Source organism: Anser cygnoides, chromosome 5 (assembly GCF_040182565.1).
Source record: "Anser cygnoides isolate HZ-2024a breed goose chromosome 5, Taihu_goose_T2T_genome, whole genome shotgun sequence".
NCBI classification, from domain to species: domain Eukaryota; kingdom Metazoa; phylum Chordata; class Aves; order Anseriformes; family Anatidae; genus Anser; species Anser cygnoides.
Window position 1 is genome coordinate 20,419,341 of NC_089877.1, and position 9,798 is coordinate 20,429,138.

Below are 9,798 nucleotides of genomic sequence, written 5' to 3' on the forward strand. Positions count from 1 at the left end.
CAGCAACCGCCGAGACACAGCAACTTGCAAACTCCTTCAGTCTTCCTTCTGCTCAAATAATTCCTTGCCTGAGAGAGGCTTTCTCCACCTCCTTTCCCCTGTTACACAGCCTCCTCTCCTCTCTCCCAGCGGCTGTCCCCAAATACCTCGAGAAGCAGGACGGTGTCGTTCCCCTTCCCTGCAGCCAGCAGTGTTCCACACCAAAAAGCCAGCGAAGAAATGACACCGCCACTGTAAACAGAGAATCAGAGCAGGTCCAAGCGAGGAGGTGTGGTTTGCAACGCTCCCCACGCATCGCATCCCCTTTCCAGCAGAGGCTAGCAGCAGTCGCTTCGGAAAGCAGTACAAGAAATCTTGCCATTACGTTCCCCAGGCAAATTCCTCATAATCCTGTCTCACACACAGCTGGGAAGAAGGGCTCGTTCCTGAGCTGCCTAGGGCAAGAGGGGAAGGAACGGTAAGAAGCAATGCTCTCTCGTCCCGTGCTGACCTTACAGGCACAGCTGGAGCTCCTCGGGGAAGGCACACAGCTTGCTGCCTACCTCCCGTCCCGCTTCTGCAAGGACCGGGCTGGAAACTGTCCCCATGAATCCTGCCTTAAGTTTGATTCCACTTTTACATAGCTGGCTACTGCCTACTTCCCAAAGAGAGCTTGGGAGAAAGGAACAGCAAGGCAGAAGGCTACGGTGCAAGGAGCAGCTTCCCAAAGCACAGCAGAACGTACCCCGGCGGTGGGACGCACACCACGGGACTTCCTCAGCCAAGCAGCCCGAGACGCCACCACCCTCTATCCTGCCACCAGCCGGAGCGCTCCCTCATCCCACAGCACCACCAAAAGGAACCAAAGCCCTCTGCCAGTCTGGGATGCTGAACGAGGGTGGGGGTTTGTCGCTCAAAGGCAGCTCCAGCTGCATCACCTCCCCTTAGTGACAAAGGAAGGAAAAGCGAGCGCAGTGAGAGCCCAGCATGCCAACTCGTCATCACTCGGCATGGTTTCATCCCCTGTGCTCACCCCCAGCCCAAACGCCTCTTTGCATCAGCCTCGAGGATGCTATCTGCCCAGCAAACAACCTTTGTTGTGCAGGGCACGGCAGGGAGCAAACCCCGCTCTCCCACCTGTTTCCCACTGAGAAGTCTCTGCCTGGCACCTGATCAGCAGAGACCTCATCAGCCTACAGACTGCGAAGGGGGGAGCTCCACACAGCCCCATCCTCCCAGCAGCAGGCAACGAGGGGATCCGCAGGAAGCAAAGGTAGAGGTGGGTCCTTCCTCGTGTGCTTTGCTTCCCTTAGAGGAGGGTAGGAGCACAACCGGACAGGAATGCCTCCCTGCAGTCCCAAAGGTGAGACGACAAAACGAGGAGGAAAGGCTCCACACGAGCCATCACTAAAGCATGCCAGTTCCTCAGCTTCACAGCCTGAACCACCACAAGGCCCCTTCCTTCCCTGCAGCCAGCTCTCCCAAGAGGTCTGGGAGGGCTCTGTGCTGCAGGATGGCAGCCCTGCTCCCCTCCAGCTAGGACCTCCATGGCTCCACTCTTCTCCTCCCTGGCTTCGCCTCAGCCCCAGGACCACACACCCTTTGGGGCAGGCTCTAGCAGTGCACCCGAGGCATAAAAAGATCAGACCAAGCGAGTTACCTGCCTCTGAGCAGGGGAATTTACTCACCGGCTTGTTTACTGTTGGTGCAGAGGCGACGCTTAACGCTGAACCGTGGTCCCAGCTCGCACGCCTCGTATCGGCTGGGGCGCTGCTAAGACAGCACCCAGAAGGCAACGAACCGCTCTTCTGCGCCTCAGGGCCTGCTCCTCTCTAACCTCCCCCTGGAGTCCTTTATAAAGCCGCTTCTAGTACTGACCACGACAAAAAGCTTATTCAACAACAACAGAAAAAAAGCATTTTGGAGCCACATTAACGAATCTTTAGCATTATGCAGGTAAAGGTCAGGGAACACAAAAAGTTATGGTTCCCATAGTAATGCTAATTCAACCATACCGCACATCCTGTGCGTTCAGTTGTACGCGGTGAAAAGAAAAAGCCTTCACCCACCGCTGCCAGGAAGGTTTCTCATTTCCTAAAGACACTTGAACGCCACCCCACCACACGTTCATTGTTCAGAGAAGTGGATTTTCGGATCGGATTGGATTAAGCCAACCTAAGCATCGTTGCAGCCTCCCCATAGCTGGGCAATCACAAGGGCTCTCGAGCACTATTACAGACCGAGCGTTATTCGCCCAGCCTGAATCGAGAAGAGAGAGCCAGGCGTCAGAGCAGGGTGAGTCACCAAACCGTAGCCTGCACTGATCCTGCGCTGGGATGGGGGGATCCTGCACAAGGAGAGAGGGGAGAGAACAACCAGCCAACCCCCAACGCACCCATAGCTCGTACGTGTTAATCCACTTCTACAAACACCAACTTCTTTGACACCAACGGCCTGACACATCCCCCTGCCTAGCACCCCACCTCACAAGTTCAAAAACGGGAGGCGAGCAGCATCACCGCAGGAAGGCAGAGAGAAGGGGACCAACAAAACAGAGAGAAATGGGTTTTTCTACATTAATATCACTCGGTGAATCTTACTAGCCGACGCCGCGTTCTCCCGAGGCAGTGCTCTCCTCCTGCAGCAGCTGTTTGCTCAGTGCAGTTTCTCTCTCCCCACGTGCAGGGGATGTGGGAAGGGAACGGTGCTCGCACCTCAGCTGGATTAGCGGTCTGCAATTTAAATCAGCTAAAGAAATCGTGTTGAAAGCAGGACTGAGTTAAGCGTAATGGGAGAGGCTTGTTCACTTCCCTCCCTGCGGATCCGTCCTTTAAGACCAAGGACGCCTCGTACGGGAGAACAGGCCCATACACACATCACAAGGAGATAATGATACACCAACCCTAAGTTGGCAAGAGCTATTTACGGGATCATCGGGAACGAACCGCTGCCACACTGACCTCTCTCCAGCACAAATGCATGTGTTGCTGCGCTTGCTGACGAGCTTCTGACATCTTATCTGTATATTTTACATAAAGCCCATACCGCTCTTCCCAGAGCGAATAACTACAAGTGGTGCATTTGCATTCAGCGGCTTAGAGCGAGCAACCAGATTTGCATTGGAAGCAAAAGACTTTATTTTTTGTGCCATAGGAAACACATTAAATCAAAGGGGTTTGTGCATCTGTGTGGAGCAGAGGATTATTCCTCTGGCGCCGTGTCTAAATGCCAGTTTGGGCGGGAGGGAAGGAGGGTGGAAGAGAAACCTTGCAAACTCCTGTAAGAGGCAAAGAGGGGGAGGAGGAGGGAAGGCAGCTCTCACGCACAGTAGCAAAGCGTACAGAAGAAGCACGCATTTGCAGGGGCATCTGCGTTTGTCCTTCTTCCCTCCAATAAATCCAAATTCTTTCCCGAGTTCCCACGATACAAGGCAGAAGGGCACAGCTCAGGACAGCAGACACCCTCGAGCTTCAAAACCCGGGCAGCTGAAGAGAGAGGCTCCGCCAAGCGCTGCCGACAGAAAACCCCTCAGCCCTGTCGGACACCGGGGCACCTGCACGGCCCTGCTCAGAGGACCCCAAGCTCTGCAGGCCCACCGCTCACAGAGCTGCAACTCCAGCCCTCAGCAGCACAGGAGCACGCAGCGCAAGTCCTGCCGGCAGAGCCAGCGGGTGGCCGTTCCTTCTCTCACACCCCTCAGGCCTTGCTGTCGCCATCCCTCGCGGCACAACCGCACCACTGTCACACCCACCTCCCCTCCAGGTCTCCGCATTTCGCAGAGGCGAGGCCTGGCAGTTCCTCGGGGCTGCGCGAACCCCGGCTGGCGGTTAGCCGCGCCTGCCAAGGGTAACAAGGATTTATTTGGGCACGGTTTATCTTATCTAAACGATGACGCTCGCCTTCCTCCTTGGGCAAAGCTCAGGAGCTCTGTGTCTGCTCCAGGAGGGCGGCTGGACAAAGGCCAACGTCCAGGAGGAGGCCTCTGGTGATTCACAGCGGAGAGGGAAGGCCAGCCTGCTCCGCAGGGCAACCTGTCCCACCTGCAAAGCAACACGGATATTTGCATTTGGCCCACAAGCGAGAGCGAGGTGGAAAATAAGTCTCGGCAGTATTTGCACACCTCATCCCTTCACCTCAGCCGCTCCGGGCACGGTCACGCAGCTCACTTTCTCTGGATGCAGCGCAGCCGCGCTAGTCCTTGCCGGTAGATAAGGCTCGGGCCGGTTGATGTTGTTTTTCTGGGAGTTAGACCATTTGTCTAGAGAGGAGATTTCCAAATCCGTCACACTGCCAACCCACAGGCCGCCCACAGCTTAGATGAGCTCAGTCTCCTCTTCTCCATGTTACAGAGGGGAAACTAAGCCAGATAAAAGCACTGCTCGGAGATGTTTTGCTGAACATGACAGAGCATTCAGCGTATTCAGCTACTGGAACAGCGAGGGCCATCAAGTTTTCCTGTAGTATGTACCAGATGTGCCTCCCTGCACCTCTCCCAAGCCCCCACGTGGACTTTTTCTGGATTATTCCCCAAAGGTTTGTTTTTCTCCACCTTTCAGGGAAGCGTGGCAGATAGCAGATGTAGCACCCTGCACCTGCAATCCGCCAGCACAAGCAGCCCCCAGCGACTTAAACCCCAGCTGCACTCCTACAGCTCCCTGCACATGCCCCTAGGCTGGCTCACACAGCTCCCTCCTGGCTAGCTGCTTTAATTACACCTTAGGCATGGGTCACCAACACTGCACAGCCTAAACATTTCACATTTCTATTTTTACACCACGGGGATACCAGTCTTAGACCTCCAAAGGCCTACAGGTATATCCTACTTGTTATTCGTTTGAGGAGCATGAGATAGGAATCAGTGAGCGGCTGGACCCTGTTACCTTGATTGCACAGCTACAGCAACAGGAGTGGATGCTTTCAACCTTCACAGCATCGCTTTGGCCTTCAACCTGCACACATGCTGCAGGCTAATTCTTTCAAAAAGCTGCAGAAGAGGTCTTAAGAGCTACTCGTTCTTTCATTTCCTCTTCAGAAGCGCAGGTTGCCTTGCCCCACGTTACATTACGTGCTTTGAACGCTGACATCTTCCCGCCTGCCTGACCTTCCCAGCGTTACAAGCTCAGGCCAGCCCTGCACTGTCACAGCAGACGTCAGGAGGTTCAGGACTCCTGGTTACATATATAGAGGTCTCCTGCCATCCTCAGGACAACACCAAGTGTACCTGTAGGACTTTCAGTTTTGTGTAATTGTTGCACATCCTCCCGAATCAGGCAGTCTCTTCCACGTTGTCAGGACCATTATCTCGTGCAGAAAAGCAATACAGCCTCGTACCAGCACAGAGATTAAGACTAGAAGCAGACACACAACAGCTCCTCCTTTGGATGACATCTCTGCTAAAGAGATGCCCTTCAAGCACACACTTCACGGCCCATTATCCCAACTGCAGTCCAACTAGACAGAAAGAAGGGATGTTACAAGCCTCTTCCTTCTCGATCTTAGTACTTGGCAGATTTTCCCCTAGTTATGCCAACCAGCTAAGAGCACTGTACCCTTTCAGTGCACTGCACCATACCCCACTTCCTTCAAAACAACCCTACGATTAAAGTCAGTCTCTAACAACACAAGACAATTTATGCCCCCGCCTTAGTGCTCTATGACAAGAGGTAAGAGGAAAACCCTTGGTTAAAAAGTCCACAGGGCTTCCCAACCACTTTGTCCCAACCCGAAAGAAGCACAGGAAAGATAACCAAGGCTCCAGACATCGTTTGAAAAGTCACAGTACCACAGCCCGTAACAGCCATTAACATCAGGTTTGGCATCATTTTCTCCCAAAGCTTACACAATTTGTTATTCCACTTGAAGTGCTTAGGTCCTGCAGTCAAGCAAAAAACTGAGATTCACGCATTCCTGGCAGCTTATACAGAGACACAGAAATATCCACAACAACCAGAAATATTTAAGGCAGATCAGCATGAGAAAACAAATTAATAACACCACTTTCAAAAAAAAAGCCAACACTTAAGTCATCCCATGGCACTTTTTTTTTTTTTTTAATGTCTGCCTGGTGATTTTCAAACACTTAGGGCTGCCAAACTTTGCGAACATATGGCCTGAGAAGAGCACGTTGTGCTTGTTACTGCAGCAGAAGTGTACAGGGAACATTTAGTGAACCCACCTCAGTGCTCCCTGAAGAGCTGCAGAGGTCAGGTTTGCTTAGCAGCATGTGTAATTAGGTCCATACTTAGCAAAATCCATCTCGAGATCTGCCAAGAAATTAAGGTTTTAGACAGCAAGATGAGGGAAAGAGAAAACTGTTAGAAAAATACTAAGAGAGGCAATTGGAACGACACTGAGCAGGAGTATCTCCATTTCAAGCTGCTGGGCTATGCCGTACTGCAAAGGGAGCACAGCAACAAAGGACAGAAAGCCTTACTGTTTCAACACTGCTCTTTGGATGCTACAACAAAACGGATCATTCAGGATTCAGATTTGTGAAGTAAAACAAATATTTCCATCTTGGCCTTTATATGGACAACAAGTAACGGTGTCTGGCAGGAACAGGGAAGACACTGCTCTGATCAGCGGAAGAAAACAGACTACAGCTAAAGTTTCTTGTCACTGTCTTTAAAGTTAAGATGAGCTCCTGCAAGCAGGCAAAAAGAGCTGGGAGGATTCAGTCCCCACAGCAGCCTTATCAAATCAAAAAAATTTAGGCAGTGTGTAACATGTGGGCTATATTATGGAAACCAAACCTAGTTTACTGTACGTGAGGATCAATATCTGCAAAGCTCTCTGACCATGAAGAACGCAGTGCCGGGAGCTGTGCCTATTGGATTTATGTTACTTGTCAATCGAACCTCATCCCATTAGTTTATTCTCCGAGGCTGCCTGGCAAAGTCACGAGTAACAGCAGACCCCAGCATTGCCCGCAGACTGCTGTAGACAGCCACACATGGAGCCCTCATCTGCAATACAACTTTCAGACCAGCAGATGAAAGTCTTGATTCATTACATGCACCAAATTGAGGCGGGGGGTTGTCCTACTTGAAAAGGACAAACAAAACAGGCAAGCAGACTTTCCAAACAGACACTTTACAGTACCCAGCTTAGCTTGCCACTGTCAGCAGAAAGACAAAAAGAACGATACCCTGAAGAATGCTACCCCCCTCTGATCTAGCACAGGGATTCCCATAGCTCTCAGCAGATGGATATGCATGTTTGTATGTATATACCTGCTTATATGATCCTCAGAAATAAATATAGCTTTAGAACATGAAAAGTAAGGTTAGAATTGCTCCTGAACCTGCATAAAGTAAGCCTAGAAGCTACCAGTTTTCCGGGAGTCCCAACAACCACCGTCTCCCTCAGAACAACCAAGGATTCAATAGGTCACGTTTAAACAAGGAAATTGTATTTTGATTATCACGTCTCCTCAGGACATTCCTGAGCACAGCCATTTCTCTCTATCTGAGGCTGGCAATCACTGGCCTCTTTTTCCCCTTGCTGTTTCAGGAAGTCCTACAGGAAGGATCTGAGGTTTAATATACAAGTTCACTGAAGTGCATGCCATGCTCACTGGACGTTAAAGAGAAAGATGCTGCAGTCTGAAGGCAAGGCTGTCCCTTATGGGAGGGAAAACTCTCGAATCTCTTCAGAAGGGAAGGAGAAGCACTAACATAGCTGCTATAGCATGGCATCACTGATGCACAAGAGCCACAGAGGCTGCTACCACATACCCAGTGTCATCTGTACCTGGATCTTGGCAAGAAAGAACAGAGGGTGCTGGAAAAAAAAAGGGAAAATAAAATATCTTCATTTAGTTCAGTCACTTGCATACAAAACCAAGGTCCCTGGGCTGTAAACTCCTAATTTCTAGGGAGCCTGCAGACTACAGAGCAACAGAGAGGGGAGAAGGCACACGGGAGAGCAGTTCCCAAGCCCAGATGCACCAGGACCGCGCTCCCCATCGCCCAGCCATGGCTGCACCTATGCCTTCAGAAGCAGCATTTGGTCAGGGAAGAGGTTTTGTGAAGGAATGCGAATCCATACCCATCTTTCACTAGGGAGAGACTACCGACAGCTGGGGAAGAGGCGGATATTTAGCTCTGAGCGAACAGGGACACTCACAGCAGACAGAAAGCCCTTGGCTCACAACTCCCCTCTCCTTGCTGCCTCCTCAACAAGCACACCGCAAAGCCGGGGAGCTCCTGCGAAGGAGCAGAGCTGGCCAGTGCAGGTAGGGAGGCCAACGTGATGAGGGGACAACAACACGAAGAGGGGATGGCAAGACGTGGGGCCATCAGGTCAACCTGACGGAGGGGGCAGCCCTGCACACACACCCCCCGAGCACCGGGCACCACCAGCTTCCGTGGGACGGGGCAGACGGAAGGGACGAGGTGCTCCAGACAGGGACAAACACCCTTCATTCTCTCTTATCGGCCCGGCCGCCCCTCAGCAGCGCCTCGCTGCCGGCTCTGCCCCCTGAGGGGCTCCCGCCCGGCCGCCATATGGCAGCGCCCACCTCGGCCGCACAAAATGGCGGGGCAGGGGGCGGCCGGCCCGGCTCGGGGCAGGCACCGGCAGCTCCCGGGCGGCCCCATGGGGCGACACGTCCCCGTTCACCCCCTCCCAGCCCCGCAGAGCCCCGGCTCGGAGCTCCGCCCGGGGAAGGCACGGACGCTGCCCGCCCCGCCAAGCCCCCCGCGCCTCGCCGCTTACCGGGTCCGGCAAAGGGGGAGCGCAGCGGGCACCTGCGGCGGCTCTGCCCGGGGAGAAGGGAGCCCAGGGCACCGCTGGGGGCGGCCACGACCCGGAACCGAGCGGGGCCGCGGGCCGGGGCTGCCCCTGCGCCCTCCGAGCTGCCCCGGGGGGCGAGCAGCACCCCCGGCCGCCGCCAAGGGCGAGGTGGGGCCGGGGCTCGCTGCCCTCAGGCGCTCCCCCGCCGGGGCACCGGGCTGGTTTGTGGAGAAATAAAAACTTCGTAGGTTAACGGCAGCGGGTTGCGGTGCTTGGTTTTGCTGTCACTGAAGGCGAGAATGCTGTTTGCTTCGTCAGCTGCACGCTGTGGTATTAATTATGATAGTTTAGTCTGGCCTGTGCTACCACATGAAGTGGCTTTTAGCACCTCACTACGCTCAGAAGGCTGGGAAAGCTAAAAGGAGAACGAGCCCTGCAGCCCCTATCAGGCACCTGCAGTAAAAAAAAACCACCCCATGTGGGTTTTGTTCCACCGTCAGCGGGGCTGCAGCCCAAGCCGAGCGGTGATGCACACAGAGCTCCTTGGGCTCAGAGCACGGAGAGCCCCTGGCTTGCCCAAACTCCAAAGGTGACAGCCTCTGCCTGCCCCAGCAGGGCACAAACCAAGGCAGAACACACTTCAGTTCTCCAGCCCTTGGTTTTCCCACAGCTGGGCACGTAGCAGCCGGTGCTTAAAGCATTCGCTGCCGTGAAGGGGAAAACAGAGACATGAGGTTCAGTTCCTTAAGGGAGAAGTCTGCATTTTAGACCTGTGCAAGACCTCCTCTCACGTGTTGAGCACCTGCAGCTCCCCCACGATGGTGCTTAATTCCTCTTGGGAACCAGGAGCTTCCCAAAACCCCTGAACAGGCTGAATAACGGGGGGCAGAACTGGGCACAGTGCTCCGTTTTTCACCTCTATGGCAATGCCCCCTTATCACATGCTGACACACATTTGAGAGCATTTTGAAGGGGAAGGAGAGGATAGGGCCCAGCAAAACAGACCCACATAGTACAGCGCCTCCAAAACTGTTTAATAAACCTTTAAATGGCAAAGCAAGCAACCTCTCACAGCCAGGTAAC

At 53.5% G+C, this 9,798-nt stretch overlaps 1 protein-coding gene across 9 annotated transcripts in view; it reads right to left on the minus strand.

Annotated features, from left to right (window-relative positions):
• Positions 1–8,826, minus strand: part of CRACR2B (calcium release activated channel regulator 2B) — a 46,254-nt gene extending 37,428 nt beyond the window's left edge. For 4 of the 9 annotated variants that reach the window (XR_010831825.1, XR_010831824.1, XM_048058813.2 and 1 more), the window contains exon 1: positions 147–847. Coding sequence is in view for 6 of the 9 variants with exons in the window: in XM_048058813.2 (XP_047914770.2) it covers positions 147–361 (215 nt within the window). In the remaining 3 variants the exon portion in view is untranslated. Of the gene's footprint in view, positions 1–146; positions 863–8,697 lie in introns of those variants that run through there. The other 5 variants (XM_048058826.2, XM_048058814.2, XM_066997975.1 and 2 more) reach the window with 5 other exon arrangements.
• Positions 8,827–9,798: the final 972 nt, after the last annotated feature.